At 29.7% G+C, this 16,701-nt stretch overlaps 3 protein-coding genes across 4 annotated transcripts; all 3 read left to right on the top strand.

Moving 5' to 3' along the window:
- On the top strand, positions 2,344-4,883 carry LOC104722480 (protein TAPETUM DETERMINANT 1-like). 2 transcript variants are annotated; one of them, XM_010440644.2, is made up of 4 exons: positions 2,344-2,418; positions 3,080-3,276; positions 3,393-3,482; positions 4,332-4,883. In XM_010440644.2, the coding sequence occupies exons 2-4, from the start codon at positions 3,201-3,203 to the stop codon at positions 4,676-4,678; spliced, it is 513 nt and encodes a 170-aa protein (XP_010438946.1). In that variant the 5' UTR covers positions 2,344-2,418; positions 3,080-3,200; the 3' UTR covers positions 4,679-4,883. The 2 variants fall into 2 exon arrangements, with proteins under 2 accessions (XP_010438946.1, XP_010438947.1); XM_010440645.2 differs by lacking the exon at positions 2,344-2,418 and adding an exon at positions 2,517-2,789.
- LOC104722479 lies at positions 6,719-7,123 on the top strand. The gene has a single exon (XM_010440643.1). It carries the CDS (start codon positions 6,719-6,721, stop codon positions 7,121-7,123), a length of 405 nt encoding a protein of 134 aa, XP_010438945.1.
- LOC104727770 lies at positions 15,381-15,803 on the top strand. Its single transcript, XM_010446844.1, has one exon. It carries the CDS (start codon positions 15,381-15,383, stop codon positions 15,801-15,803), a length of 423 nt encoding a protein of 140 aa, XP_010445146.1.

Here is a 16,701-nt window from a genome sequence, read left to right as displayed (position 1 = left end):
TTTTTTTTTTTTTTTTTTTTTTTTTTTTTTTTTTTTTTTTTTTTTTTTTTTTTGTCAATCACCAATATCAATATGACTATACGAAATTACGAAGGAATCAATGTCTAGTTTATTTGATGTCAGAAGGGATTCAAAGTTTTTTTTTTCATATACTATTTAAGAAGAGAAGCGTGTGTGGTTTTAAATAAGGTCAACTAAAGAAGTGGGAATCATTCCAAAAAAAAAAATGAAAAAATGAAAGATAAATGAAGAGGAGGGAGGGCATGGGCAAAGGTTTGTTTGAAAGAGAAGCAGCAGACCAAAGCCCCCCTGCAAAACTCTGTTTTATCAATGACACATTGTGCTCTCTGTCAAAAGCAGAAACAAAACTTGCCTTCGTTCTGATTGCATTTATTGCTTTATTCCCAAACAAAATGCATAAAATAATAGCAATATATATGGGATATTTTTCTTTTAAAACTATTTGAAAAGCTCACATTCTTTTTAAAATGGGTTTATTGTCGCAGTAGGCATTATTTGGGCCATTGACTCGTAAATGGGCACTTGCCATAAAAAACAATTATAGTAGTGGAAAATGTAATGTTTGTTGACCATTTTGCCCCTCCTGAATGAGCGTGAATCTGGTGGTGGTGAAGACGGTACGTGGTGGAGAAACCTCAAAGCTCAAACCTGTATATCCGACGACTGTGAAAACTGCAGAGATTTGAAGGTGGCAGCAATCGCAAAAAAGTTGTGGAGAGAACTGGTGATCCGTCGGCAGCGAGAATTGCAGATTCGATTACTGAGTGAATAATCTTAACGAAAATCTAAAAAAAAAAAAAAAGCCTAAACCCTAACAGATTTGTAAATAGAGAACCCAAGCAGTGAATTACTCCTTGGGATTTCATAGTGTTTCTGGTCTTCTCGAACAGTCAACCCCCAATTTCAGTTTGAACTCGTCGGTTGAAATGTGTTGAAGGCGATGAGCGAATGACATCAGATCTGAAGGGCAAGGTGGACTTTAAACATCGGTGGAGTGCTTGTTTTTGAAGGCGAGAACAGTAAAGTGCCTAAAACAGAGAGGCATTCTAAGACAAATGACTAAATTTTAATTAACTCTTTTAAAATTGTTAAAATAGTACTATTTGCATTACTCTTAGGGATTTTTTTATATATATAAAAAACGAAAGCAAATGTTGAAAACGAAAAAGCCAACTTGTCATGTTGCGAGTCCCTTGTTTGATCTCTCTGACAGTCAAAATAAAATAAAAATAAACTCACTTCTGTTTTTCGCTTTTTTGGCTTACTTGTGTGTCTGTTGGTTTGGGTTTTGTTTGGCCTTCACTTTCGTTTATAGACTCGAATTGATCAGTGTTACTCTTTTTTCCCCTGTCACCAAGATCAAATCTAAGTTGATCTTTTGATTATGCAGTGAACAACCCCATTTAAGAGTTATTTTCCCTCCCAAAGACATGAAAATGAAACAATTTATTCCCTTATTTTTTTGAGGTTCAAGTTTATATAATAGATAGACATTTGGTACAACAACATCATAAAAACAAAAGGGAGGGATATAGTTTCATATAAATAACAAAAAAGAACAAAATGGGTACCCAAAAACATCATGGTCGGGGGGGGGGGGGAGTCATAAATGCAATTGAAGGCGCGTGTTAGAGAGACCTCGTGTGGTTCTGATTTACTCCCACGTGAGGATGTGACAATTTAATACAACTACTACTACACTTGCATACAAATAATTACCCAATCTTCTTCCTTCGTTAATCTGATCATAAAACAATATAAGACAATCATTCATTCTCATTCACATGCACCCGCCAGACGGACTCAATCCAGAAAAAAAAATAGTAGTTCATGATTATTGAACTGACGTTTTTACCCTTATATTGTAGTATTCCTGATATTTTTGTTTTTCCCTTTCTTGTGAGAATATGTTTTACCACCAACTGCATCAGTAATAAACGTACCAACCCATTTGTGGTTGGATGGATGGATGGATACAAGCGAGATTCATTCCTAAAGTTTTCTAACGGTATCAATCAAAGCGGTCCACCACATTAACCATGTAACGACTCACGACTCTATACCATATATTAAAAATCCTCATTTCAAAATAAATGAAGAAAACACACAAAAAGAGTTCCCTTTAATCTACTATCAAAATTTAATAGAACATATAAGTACATAAGTGAATTAATAATACTCGAAATTGACTACCTTTTACCATGTCTAATAATAAAAAAAATTAAAAAAAAAATTGGTAATTTTAATTCATAAAAAAAAAAATATTGTTAAAAAGAAGGGACTATAAATACGACTGTAGACCCACATCCATTTTTTTCTCTCTCTCTCTGACTCTCTATAAAATCGCTTCGTCTTCTAGACCTCGGCGACACCACTTGCAGACGAAGAAACTTAAAGGTGAGTGAGAAACTCTCTTTTTAAAAAACTGTACGGAGTACATGGAATCTGTAGAGATGTGTATTTTGTTTTCTGGAATTTTCTCCATCATCCTCTCTCTCTCTCTCTCTCTCTCTCTCTCTCTGTTGATACTTTTTTTGTTTGTTTCACTACGCTCCAGCTTTCTCTTCGTTTTCCGTCAGATTCAGATTGCTTTATTTTTTTTTTCCAGGAAACTCGATCGAGAGATTCCTTTTTTTTTTTTCTTCTCCATTTTAGTCGCTTTTATGATTCGATTCCTGAATCGATTTCGTCTCCTTGCTTGATTTTGATTTTTAGAATATTATTCACTGTTTTTGTTTACTTTTTGCTCCAGAAACTAGTAAAATCCGGTAATGCATCATCTTACCGTCGTTTTCTCTGATTTTTAGGTTTTTTAAGCTTCTCTGTTTCTCTGTACATTTCGCTTTTCATTTTTTTTTTTGTTGGTCAAAAAGAATTTGAAACAGATTCGTTAAATCAGGAGCCGCGTAAAATCTCCATTTTCCTAAGATTCAACTGTTCATTTGATACGATTGATGCAAAGACAAGACTAGTCGTGTGATTTTTATTTATAGATAAATAAAGATACTCTCTTCTCTTCTCTTTCCTCTGATTTTTTTTTTTTTTTTTTTTNTTACAGATTTTCCGGTAATAGTCAACATCGACGTTGACGGAACAAAGAGAAGGAGACGAGAGAAAGAGTCAGAGCTTCATCATCATCATCATCAGCTATATTTTTTAGTTTCCCGACGTCTAACCACATGAACCGGCGGCGACTTCTGATTTCGGCGATACTTGTCTCATACTTTCTTCTTCACGGCACGGCTCTCGCCTCCGGTACACTACCGAGACTTCCTTAATTCAGATTTTTAGATTTCACTTTGTTGTATTGTTAATTTAACACTGGCTGAGTATTTTAATGTCGTGGTGGTGGTTTGAAAATTGAAACACAGGGGTAAAGCTTAGAGGTAATCTGGATTTTACTAAAACGACGACGTTACCTAGCTCTTCGCATCATCGGAAGATGCTTCTTCTCTCTCCTGGTAATTTTGAAACTTTTGATTTTTTTGTTTTATTTACTTTTGCCAAATCGATGATTGATATAACTTTTGTGTTGAATTTTGTTAAATTTGTCTTTGGTTGCTCCATTTTTGGTTAAGATCCTCGAGAAATGGTGTGATTTTGTTTGTTTTGTATGCTGCATCAGAACCTCTTCTTCCTCTCTCTCTCTCTCTCTCTCTTTGCTCTTTTGTAAACAAACACTCACACCTTACTTGATGCGTTTAGTCCTTTTTTGTTTGTATTTTTGTCACAGCGTCGTCGTCAGTCTTTCGCACGTCTATGTTTTCTTGCTCCCCTTTTGTTTCTTTTGTTCGTTATACTTTTGTGGACCCTATTATTCATGACTTATATCATCTGTGGAATAAATACAAATTACATCATCTTAAGATTTGAGTCTTTAACAAAAAAAAAAAAAAAAAAATTGAGTTTTTCAAATGCTCTTGAATCTTTTTTTTTTTTGTTAGAATTAGTAAAGCAAGAAATTTTGGGTGAAAAATCAAAAATAGTTGGTGACTTGTTGACTATTGACTGTAGTATGCATACATCTGTAGAGTAGAGCAATGCTTAAACAGCTTCCTACTTCATCCAGCTGTCAAATTGATATAGTATTTATCTGTTTTTCTTTATATTTTCTTTCTTCTACTCCAATAATTTTTGGTTATTATTCCATTAAGTTTTACTAGAAAATGGAGCTAGAAAGAATGAGTCTTTTATTTTTTTGTATCCAATAATTCTCGAACTTATTGTTATATTCTTAGCAATGTAACTACGTAATATAGATTAAAATATTCCTCTGTTTTTAATATTGTGGTTGTTTTGAACAAAAAAAGGAAAATCAGAAAAGAGGGCAGAGCCAGAGAGGATAGGAGACAAGTGCAAGAGTACGGACATAGTGGTGAACCAAGCTGCAACGGAACCAATGCCGAGCGGGATACCAGGTTACACGGTAGAGATTACCAACATGTGTATGTCTGGATGCGTTATTTCGAGGATCCACATCAGCTGCGGTTGGTTCAGCTCAGCTAAGTTGATTAACCCAAGAGTCTTCAAGCGTATTCACTACGACGACTGTCTTGTCAACAACGGCAAGCCTTTGCCTTATGGCTCCACACTCTCTTTTCACTACGCCAACACTTTCCCTTACCCTCTCTCTGTCGCCTTCGTCACCTGCTCTTAGGCTGTTTGCTTTCTTTTTTTCTTTTTAGGATAAGAGATAGTAGTAGAAACTGAGGGAAATTAAGAGAGTCTTATTAGATACGCAAAAATATGGAGATTAGTCTTATTCATACGAATACCATCATCCACTTTTGTTTTTTGTTCTCTTCGGATGTGGAAACAGTGATATATTTAAGTATATAAAAAAAAAGGAGTCTATCAAACTCTTTTTCCCTCTATAAAGCTTACCTATATTATTCATACGAATGCCATCTTCCCTCTATGAAGCACTAAACAGTAACACAACACAATTACAGTATGTTTATTCAAAAGTAGATTTACCCCCTCCCTCTATTTTTAGTATTTTTTTTTTTTTTTGAAATAATGTTAAATTATATTCAAAAGTAAAAATACTGTTTTACAACTAGTGCATCACATTATTGAGAGTTTGAAGTTTAATATGGATAAAATTAAGTATCAAATCGAGTGCCTAGCCGTTGTAGGAGGCTAGAGTCGTAGCGCCTATCTCCCTTGAGTCCAATGGCCAGAAGTTGGTCCCTCATGTGTTTATCAATGAGCTGAATAAGGCTGGTAGCAGGTTTGGGATTATCGCCATGCTTCCTCCCATTTCTCTCATGCCAGAGTGTGTAGATCGTTTGTTGCAGAACAGAGGATCCGAGGAACTGCATAGTCTTATCACTCCAGTTGCTGCAGGTCGAGTCAATTATCGAGGACCATGTAGTGGAAAACCATGAACCGTAGATACCAGTAGCTATATCTGTCCAAATTTCTGAACTGAAACTACAAGAGAAAAATAAATGGTCCCTTGTTTCTGCAGCATTATTGCATAACACACAAACCTCCTGATCCCCTCTATCACCACGTGACCACTGTGCCATCCGATCCCCCGTTGAATTGCAAGCCAAGTACAAAACGCAGATTTGGGTGTTGAATGCGTAAGCCAGACACAACGATACCATGGGACCTCTTCAGCCGTTTGCCTGATTTGGGACCAGGTATCCTTGGTGGAGAAACTTGTGTGGAACTTATCATTTTTTCCTTTCCAGAGAATCTCATCAGCCATATCGGTTCGTCGATCATATTTCACTGACAGTTCAGCTTCCATTTGATTATAGTGATCCTGACGGTGTGTCCTCCGGCCACGTCTGTTCCAAGCTTCTACAACCGTCATGAGCTTAGTTATCCCCATATCAATAAACCCTCGTTCCCCAGCCACATCCACAAGACGTCCCATAGAAGACCATTGATCAAACCAGAAAGATGCCTGCAAACCATTTTTGACCTCTGTTCTACAGAAAGAAGCCGCCAAAGGCCGATACTTGAGGAGTTTTTTCCACATCCAGGAACCAGCTGTTGTGGATTTGACACTCCAAAAGCTCTCATGTCTGAGCATATTGTTCTTCACCCATTTAACCCACAGCGAGTCCGCAGAGGAAACAATTCTCCAGATCAATTTAAGGCAACATTTATTTTTAGTATCATGATTAAGGTTTTGGTTTTGATTTTTTTTAATTATTAATTGATCTATTCAATTAATAAAAATAGATTAGAAAGTCTATTGATTTTCGGAAGATTTTATTTTTCAGCTTTAATATATTGATTTTTTAATAAATAAAATACATTTTCTTTTATGTTTAGTATAATGAAATAGTTGTTTCAAAGGGTTTATGCCTGCATTTAAGAACTTTATAAGTTTATGTCTGCATTTATAACTTTATAAGTTGCTAATGCTAAGATTTCGACTTCTGAATTGTGATATATACGTTTTCTAAAAAAAGAAATGAATATCATTTGATAACAAAATAAAGGGAGCATATATTGCTGTTCAAAGTTGTTCAGCATTTTCTTTCCTTTTTCTCTACAAATTAAAGTTATTGTTTCCATATACAACGGTATAGAATATTAGCTTATCTTTTACAATCTTAATCATTCATTCGCGAGATGTATGTAATCAAGACTATCAAGTATAAAAAGATGGTATGCTAAAACTTAAAGTTCATTTTTTATTAAACATTGATAAGTATCATTCAAATTTTTCATAATGTGTGGCTCCTCTGTAATTCATATAATGTTTAGTGTCATATTCATAGTTATTCTTTTTGGTGGTCTATGCCAGGCTAGTCGGCATGTAAGTGTGGATATCATCAATGATATTGTTCCAAATGTTCAATTGGCACTACACTGCAAATCGAAGGACAAAGATCTCGGATCACAATCTTTAGTCCCTCATCAACACTGGGGATTTAGAGAAGCTATTAATATTTGGGAAACAACTTTGTTCTTTTGTCACTTTCAATGGGGAAGTCAATCTAAATGGTTTGATATTCTTGTAACTAGGAGAGATCAATATATATGTGAACATCATCCGTGTGTTTGGAGTATAAGACCTAATGGTCCATGTAGATTAACAGGTCAAGAACAATGTTTTCTATGGAATGCTGAATAATGTAACACGATTTCATATTTATAAGATAAAAAATAAAAAAAAAAGTATTATTTTCCTTTCACTACACCAACATTTGATGTCTTGGTTGTGAAAGGTAATTTAGTATGGTTTGATACCAATCCTGCGCTTTCTTAGAATAGTATAGTAGAGACGAAATTAAGAGCCTTACATATATTGAAATATGTGATTAGTCAACGGATAATACTTAGTTCACTCCTAGGGTGAACCTTCTTGTTCACTTCTTCCTTTTCAACCAATCAAAATTTTCTATATATTATTTTTTTTTTAAAATAAATCAAAATTAAATTTAAAAGCATACATATTAAGGAAACAAATTCTGTATAATTTTTTTTTAAGGAAAGTCAAATATTGGCTTGGTTTAGAATTTACAATTAGAATGACATGATGTATCGGTTTGGGTTTACAAATAAGGTGATTAGGGTTTAGATTTTACAATTCAAAAAAAATTATATGTCTGTTTGGGTTTACAAATGAAGTGGTTAGGGTTTAGATTTTACAATTAAAACAAAATTATATGTCAGTTTGGGTTTACAAATGAAGTGGTTAGGGTTTAAATTTTATAATTAGAACGAAATTATATGTCAGTTTGGATTTACAAATGAGATGGTTAGGGTTTAGATTTTACAATTAGAATGAAATTATATGTCGGTTTGGGTTTACAAATGAAGTGGTTAGGGTTTAGATTTTACAATTAAAACAAAATTATATGTCGGTTTGGGTTTACAAATGAAGTGGTTAGGGTTTAAATTTTATAATTAGAACGAAATTATATGTCAGTTTGGATTTACAAATGAGATGGTTAGGGTTTAGATTTTACAATTAGAATGAAATTATATGTCGGTTTGGGTTTACAAATGAAGTGGTTAGGGTTTAGATTTTACAATTAAAACAAAATTATATGTCGGTTTGGGTTTACAAATAAGATGGTTAAAGTTTAGATTTTATAGTTAGAACAAAATTATATGTCGGTTTGGATTTACAAATGAGATGGTTAGGGTATAGATTTTACAATTAGAATTAAATTATGTGTCGGTTTGGGTTTAGAAATGAGATGGTTAGGGTTTAGATTTTACAATTAGAATGAAATTATATATCGGTTTGGGTTTATAAATAAGCGGTTTAAGTTTTTAATCTTATAATAATGTATACAGATTTTGTTTCCTTATTTTATAAAGAGGTGAATAAATAGGTTCTTAAATGTACTATGACATGTCAAAATCTCATTGGCTAAAAATAAAGAGAAGTGAACAAAGGGGTTCAAGTGAACCCAAGAATTGTTCATGTTAGAATCAATTTTCTTTTAGGATTGATAATTTATTGTATAATTTATATAATTTGGTATTATGTTAATTAATTTTTATATTTCTTTTAATTATCTATAACCATTTAGAAAACAATAAACAAAATTTTTATTTATAGAGTAAGATTAGAATTATCTTTTTTACAGTTTTAAAAATTAACAAAGAATTAAAATATGTATTTTGTTATATATATCTATATTAACATTTTTTAAGTATATTTGGTGTTCAAGCTTTTAAGTTATACTTATTTAAAAAGTTATTTACAAAATTAATCCTTAAAAAGTTGCATAAAAAGACAAGAAATCAAAATATAGGAAACCAGTTTAATATACAAAATTGATTTAATATTCATGTATGAGAATTTTTAGAGATAAGGAAATCAACTATGAAAATTTAACACAATTCAATCGAAACAATCAGTTATTAGTATGATTTTTAGAGAAAAGGAAATCCATTATGATGATTTAATACTACGTAACATATTTAAATCAAAATAAATTCCTTAGTTTCTAAGATTTCTATACATGCAATCAAGACAATATCTCTATATTAATAAAAGAGAAATACAAAATGAATTCGGGTCGGGTCAAAATTAGAAAATTACCCGAAATCAACCAAATTGGATTCGGGTCAGAAATATCTATTTCATTTTTAATGGATTATCAGGTTAGTATCTGAAAATGTATTTAAATTTTGCAATATTTATTTAAATTATACTCCTAAGAAAACTAAACAAACATTCCAAAAAAAAACCATATTAATTACGAGAATATTGGTTTTCCTATTACTTAGGAAACCCATATATATAATTTTTTAAATAGAATCATATTTCTTATCTAGAAAATAGCATATGTCTTATATGACTAAAGTTATTAATAACTAATTAAGAAAAAAAATGTAAATTTTACTACGAAATAATTTAATGAAAATATTTAAGTTTTTTGAAAAGAGAATATTCTTTAAACGAAATTTTAAAAAGTTACAAAATTAATATTAAGTTTGTTATAAAATTATCTTTGTAATTCTAATAAAGTACATAATAATGATAATGTAATAAAAAAAAAGAAGATAATGTAATTTATCTACACCATCAAATAGAAAATAATTTAATTATATGATGATTTTAACTTTATAAACCATTACAAAACCTTTAATGGATTATCGTTTAAACAAACTTACCATAATTAAAACGTATAAATATATTTTAATTGATTTAAGTAAAATATCTAAGAAGATCAATTTAAATTTAGCATTCTCCAAATTTAGTACCTAACATACAAATATATATATATATATATATATATATATATATATATTATTTGCAGAAAATATATATATATATATATATTTTGACGACAGAGTAACAAGATTGGTTCAAACAAGCGAATACGAAGGAACATTGTTTACAAAAGTAACTAAGGGCCTGACGGGTTGCGGGAGATTGCGGAAGCGGGCGATTGCGGTTTCAAGCGTTATTAAGCGTTTTGAACGACTGGTTTAGCGGTTTAAAATTGGTGCATTTGTGGGAGGTTTACGACTGGTTGACCAGCGGATGCAATAGCGGTTGGAACATAATATATGTGATATATAATATATAAATGTTTAAAACACACAAAAATTTTAATTAAACTTGATTTATAATTTAAATTTATTAAAAAAGTACTAAAATAATTATTCAAAAAATAAATAAATTTCATATTGAAATACTTATTCCTTTATGCATTTGGCTTTTCACCAAAAATTTAATCAAGTAATTTGATAAATGACAAAACATATGCTTTAGATCGTAGATCTTTTCTCTTTTCTCTTAGATCGTGGGTCAGTAGTTGCATCGATAGGAATGGTTAAGTGAGAGTTGAGAAGAGTCACTGGTGATTTGTTTTAATATTTTTCACAAATAATCTTATTTTTTAAAAATTTCTGATGAAATATTATATTTATTTAGATTTTTTTGAACTTATGTGCGATGTGTTATTAAATTTACATCAAGTTTTTCGGGTTATTGTTAATTGGAATATTATTTTCTTCTAATTGTTAATTTTATAATCTCTGTAATCGTATTCGTACTTCATTTTCTCTCATCCTTAATGAGAAAATGGTTAGATAGAAGATATAACACAAAGAATTTCATTATTATTGATTTCTTTTAAGTTTTTTATAAAAAAAAAACAAAAAACATTCCAACCGCAATCGCCCGCAACCGCAAACGCTTGCGGGAAGCAGCTTTTGGAATTCAGTGGTTTGAAGCGGTTGGGAGCGATTAGGAGCGATTGGGAGTGTTTTATGTGATTGGTTCCAATCGCTAGCAACCGCTACGACCCGCAAACGCAGCGTTTGCGGGAGGTAGCGGGAAAACCAGTCAACACCTAAGTGTGAAACTGTGCGAACACATCACGCTAATTTATCCGCTTTACCATTCTGAGAGCGCGGGACGTAGACTAAGGAAAACTATAAATATATTTGAATCCCAAAAACCTTTAAGAATGTTAATTATTCAGATTATGAAGAAAAGAACTAACCATATTTAAAAATTGTTTAGAGATAATAAGGAAATGTAAATAAAATCAATCACCCTATTAATTAGCACTTGACATAAGGCACATAACCACTCGGAAATTAAATTAATAATCTGATTTTGTTATGAATATATTATAATATATGGCATTATCGGCCTATTAGTTTAACTCGAAACCCTATTATGTATCTATATATATATATTGTATCATATGGACCAGATGAATAATACAAGAGAATAATTCCTTAAACCTTTGTTCTCAACAGATTTTTATATTTTTGAGAACAATATTGTATAATTTAGTTTCAAATCTACAAACAGGCCAAAAATAAAATTAAATTTTCAGTTACACGTAATAGTTTACAAAATCATATCACAATAGTTATTATATTTGCAAGTATAATCTTAATCTTAAATATGTTGACAAAAAAAATCTTAATCATAAATATAAATTTCGATTTTCTGGAAATTGAGCATATACCTCGAATCTATATTTTAAACATTTGATTCACAAATATATTATTAAGATCATATTTATAACAGTGTTAATTAACCCTAAATATTGAAACCGGTTTTATTTATCCAATAAATATAGAAGTCGACTAACATATTCACTCCTCACTAATCATTGGAACTTTTCTATTTTTATTGATATTTTTAACTCATGGTTTCAAACGAGATATACATGTTTCTTGAATCACTTCAATGAAACATATGGTGCTTTTCTGAATCTTTTTTTTATATAGCAATGATTTGCTCATGTGTCTATCTGTTATCTTTTATATAAAGACCAATTGTTTTTTCTTTGGTCATGATTTATTGATAAATTGTGTTTAACTTGGATACAAAAATAAATCTGAATGTATCCAAAAATCATATGTATTATAAAAAAAGACAAATTTGAATGTAGCTTTTGTTTTGATGTGCTTCAATTTGACAGATAAACACATTTCACGGCCATATATGTTAATGCCCCTTAACATATTTTTCAAAAAATTTAAGAACAGATTTGACTCCCTTTTGCATGAAAGGGAGACATGTTGGCTGAGATAAGATAATTGTTGGTAGAAGGGAGAGAATTTGATATATAAGCTCATTGAGATTTGATATTACCAAAATATTTTTCATTCTACTATTTTATCCAAACCCATTACACAAATATATGATTTAATATTAATTGATTATACTAAAATTTATATGTCGTATATGTCCGCAAATATACCCCCGTGCTGTAGCGCGGGTGAGATCCTAGTAGCAAATTAAAACAAATTACTAAACATACACTCCTTATTAATGGTATATTCCTTAGTTAAATACTAATTGGATGTATTGAAACAATGATTTTGAAGGATTTTATGAGATTTAGGAAGTTTGGAATTTTGATACATTTTAGGGAAGTTGATATGATTTATGGTAAAATTCTTATTAATGGTATATTCCTTAGTTAAATACTAATTGGATGTATTGAAACAATGATTTTGAAGGATTTTATGAGATTTAGGAAGTTTGGAATTTTGATACATTTTAGGGAAGTTGATATGATTTATGGTAAAATTCTTATTAATGGTATATTCCTTAGTTAAATACTAATTGGATGTATTGAAACAATGATTTTGAAGGATTTTATGAGATTTAGGAAGTTTGGAATTTTGATACATTTTAGGGAAGTTGATATGATTTATGGTAAAATTCTTTCAAATCCCACCTAAAACTATTAGATTTGGATTTGTGTGTTTTTAACTAAACAAATCTTCCAGAATCCCTAAAACTTATTAAAATTCAAATCCACAAACTATTTTGAATAACAGTGGATTTTAAAGTAGATTTTTAAATCATCAGTTCATTAAAAGTGGATTTCAGGAGATTTTTTAAAATTCATGATTGAATAACATATGATTTATAAATTTTACAAAAATCACTTAAAATATCAAGTACACCCCCTAAATCTTCTACTTTATTTCGTAACTGTGATATTTTTTTAGATTGTATATTTGCCTAACAAGATTTTCGACGATCAATCACAGATAAAATCTCTCACATCTTATTATAACACTATAAATACGTTTTGTTGATAAAAGATTTACGTTTCATGTTCAGCAGCTAAGAACACCATATCGGAAAAGCTATGTTATCCAAAAAGAAAAGAAAAAAATCTTTGCCTGCTTCTTCTGATTTCACATTTGTGAATTGCTCTCCAAATAAACAAGTCGTTCCAAAGGTTTATGTGACAACAAAACCTATTCTGCGTTTGTTTATGTTTGTAGATTATTCGTTAGGATCAAGGTTGAGAAGAAGTTTGGTTACTTTATTTTGTTTTCTTGCATTGAATTTAATTTCAAAGACTATTCTTGGTTTTTCTTGTTAACTTTTATTTTGTTATCCCCTATATAATAAAACAGAAATACACAACATTGTTTTTTAGACTATATAATTTTATTAAGTTGGTTACAAATATGTTATAGATTAAGTTTTATATTATTTGTATATTATGGATTTATTGTTTCCAAATATCTTAAAGAGAATATTCTAAAGAATCATTTGATATCATCTAACTTACCATATTAATTTTCTTTATTAAATTATTTATCAAATAAAATCCTTTGATATCTAACTTAACATATTAATTTGTTAATTATTATTATACTTCACCTCTCAATTTTATATATGAGTCTATTTTGTGAACAAATAAATTATCATATTATTTATTATAATTCAAAAATAGTTTTATTTCCGGATATACCATAAGTTGAATTTATAAAAACAAATATAAATGATTCAATCTATAAAATATTCAATTTTTATTAACATTATTCTTTAAAAATAATATCTATTGAATTTAAAAATTTATGGAGTAATGGGTCAAAATTTGAATATTTAAATTCAATTTCATACTTTTTTGTTGAATTTTATATTTTTATATAATGTAATAAACTTTAAATAATTTATTTTGAAATATTTTTAAAATATTGAAACTTGATATTAAAGTTAGAAACTATAAACACTCTAAATTGGTTTGTTATAGCAATGTCAATAATATGTCACTATAATATGAAAGAATTTTTAAAAACCAAGTATATTAAAACAAAAAGTATAACAATATATTAAATTACTCATAATATAATAACTCGCTTTTTAAAAACCAAATTCACGAAATTATTTCTTATAATGATATTCAAGTCATGAGGTAGAATATAAATTGTTGAAATAACTTCATGTACATAAACTAATACAATATATTAAAATTTTATTTTAAACTAGAAAATATAAAAAAATTTATATAAAATAAAATTTAACTAGTGTTATAGCATAAATACTTATCTAGAATCAATAACAATATAAAACTTACAAAATAAGTGTCTTTTTCAAATCATCATATTTAGCATATGATTTTATTGCATAATATTTTATCCAAAAAACTTTTAAAAACAATCACATATATTATATTTATAAAAAAAATTACAATGTAAATAAAATGAATTTCAACCCATGCTCTAGCACGGATCTTAATCTAGTATAATATTATATGAGTAAACAAATGAAAATTATGTCTACTCTTTTTCTTTGTTATTAAAGGATAACGAAGTTTCAAAAACATTTGTTTTTTATATTTTGAAACAATTTTTTATTATTATGCAATTTTTGTTGCCAAAACTCTTAGAGTACATAGTATATGAGAGAAACAAAAATGCAATAAACCCATGAACTAAAACAATAAAATATAGACATACCCAAATCTGTAGAAAACCTGAAATATGAATATTTGAATTGAGGAAAAGTTACGGGAAATAGAGTTGAAATTAAAAAAAAAATCAATATTAATATTAGAAATTTAGAATATTAGATATATATTGTTCTGTAATATAATACGGGTTAAAAATAACAATCAAAATACAATTATATGATCTCAAACACTAAACAAAAGAAACAAAACTAACAAGTAAATATAATTCAAAAATTTAAATGTTAGTTTTAAAAACATTATCCTACGGTTAACATCTAGTTTTTAGTTAATTTTCAACATTTTAAAAAATGTTTGAATAATTTCTGGGACACAACTTCATTCGTTTGTCATTTTAAATAGGGAAATAAATCTAGATGGTTTGATACTGTTGATGGTAATAGAGATAAAGATGCAAACATTAACCGTGTCTTTGGATTAATAGATCAGGAATTATGTTTTCCATGGAATGTTGTCTTTGGTCAGCATTTTTCTTTGATTTCTTTCTACAAATAAAAGATATTCTATTTTGCCAAAAATAAATAAAAAAGACATTTCCATATACGGAAATAAAGAGCATACTGTATCTTTGACTATCTCAATCATTCTCCAAATGTGTCAGAGTATAAATAGATGGGATGTTTTACTTTAAAGTTCATTTTTATAAAACATTCACAATTATTATTGAAAAACACATTTATAATGTATGGTTCATCGGCATTTCACTTCATATTTAGTGTCACATTCATTGTATTTTTCTTTGGTGGTCTTTGCGAGGCTAGTCGGCATGTAAATGTGGACATCATCAATGATATTGGTTCAAATTTTCAATTAGGACTATACTGCAAATCGAAAGGCAAAGATCTCGGAGCACATTATTTAGCTTCTCATCAACACTGGGGATTTCAAGCAAACCTCAATTTTTGGGAGACCACTCTATTCTTTTGCCACTTTCAATGGGCAAGGGGAAGTCAATCTAAATGGTTTGATATTTTTAATGCTAACAGAGATTATCGTCTAGGTATATGTCAAGATAATCCGTGTGTTTGGAGCATAAGACCTAATGGTCCATGTAGATTATTAAAAGGTCAGGAAAAATGTTTCCCATGGAATGTTGTTATTTGAATACCGTTGTAACAAAATTTCATATTTATAAGCTAAAGAATAAAAAAATAATGTTTTCTTTTTACTATACCAACACTTTTTGTTTGCTAAGCCCTAAATGATATAAAATTAAAACTTAAAATAAATAACATACCATAACATACATTTACACCTTAAACAAGAGGTGAATACCAGTTTGTTTAAGAACGAGAGTTTCTTTTGGACCAAGCTGGTTTAAAAAGCTTTTGATGCCGATCTGCTTATGGGTTGTGAAAGATAATTTAGTATGGATTTGATACCAATCATACGCTTTTATAGAACTAGATTAGGACTAGTATAATGTGCGAATTTTAAAACTTTTAAATAAAATTAATTTAACAAAAAAAGATTGTTGATGTTCAGTTAGGACTACACTGCAAATCAAAGAATAAAGATCCCATGCATACCATAGCCCATCACCAACATTGGGGCTATGGATAGAGTCTATTAAATTTTGATACAACTCTAGTTTTTTGTCACTTTGAATGGAGAGTCTACTATGGTATTCTTGATGCTGACTGAGATAAAGATAGATGTATGTATCATTGTGTATGGAGAATAAGCCCTAGTGGTCCATGTACATTAACGGATCAAGAAATGTGTTACCCTTGGATGTCTATTATTTGAATACGCTTTTGTAAGAAGATTTCATTATTTGTAAAACTAAAGAATTTGTATTGAATAATATACTATTACTAGCTAGATGATATCATGATTCATGGCAATAACAAAATTATTGAAAATTAAACAATATTTTTCTTTTATATATACTTGCATTGTAGATACATGTTTTTTTTCTCGTGTTGTGTTATTTGTCTTGTTCGGACGTCTTGATCTTTATTTTCAGTAGTTTTCTTTGTAAACGTTTTTCCTTCCGGTT

The sequence above is a fragment of the Camelina sativa genome, chromosome 11 (assembly GCF_000633955.1).
Source record: "Camelina sativa cultivar DH55 chromosome 11, Cs, whole genome shotgun sequence".
In the NCBI taxonomy this organism is placed as follows: domain Eukaryota; kingdom Viridiplantae; phylum Streptophyta; class Magnoliopsida; order Brassicales; family Brassicaceae; genus Camelina; species Camelina sativa.
This window is presented reverse-complemented; position numbering and strand designations above follow the sequence as displayed.

What these genes read in the sequence shown, in the direction of transcription:
- LOC104722480 (XM_010440644.2), top strand. Translation starts at nt 3,201, where the DNA reads ATGAACCGGCGGCGACTTCTGATTTCGGCGATACTTGTCTCATACTTT. An exon ending in CGGCACGGCTCTCGCCTCCG is followed by an intron (nt 3,277 to 3,392) that starts GTACACTACCGA and finishes ATTGAAACACAG; the next exon opens with GGGTAAAGCTTAGAGGTAAT. An exon ending in GATGCTTCTTCTCTCTCCTG is followed by an intron (nt 3,483 to 4,331) that starts GTAATTTTGAAA and finishes GAACAAAAAAAG; the next exon opens with GAAAATCAGAAAAGAGGGCA.
- LOC104722479 (XM_010440643.1), top strand. Translation starts at nt 6,719, where the DNA reads ATGTGTGGCTCCTCTGTAATTCATATAATGTTTAGTGTCATATTCATA.
- LOC104727770 (XM_010446844.1), top strand. Translation starts at nt 15,381, where the DNA reads ATGTATGGTTCATCGGCATTTCACTTCATATTTAGTGTCACATTCATT.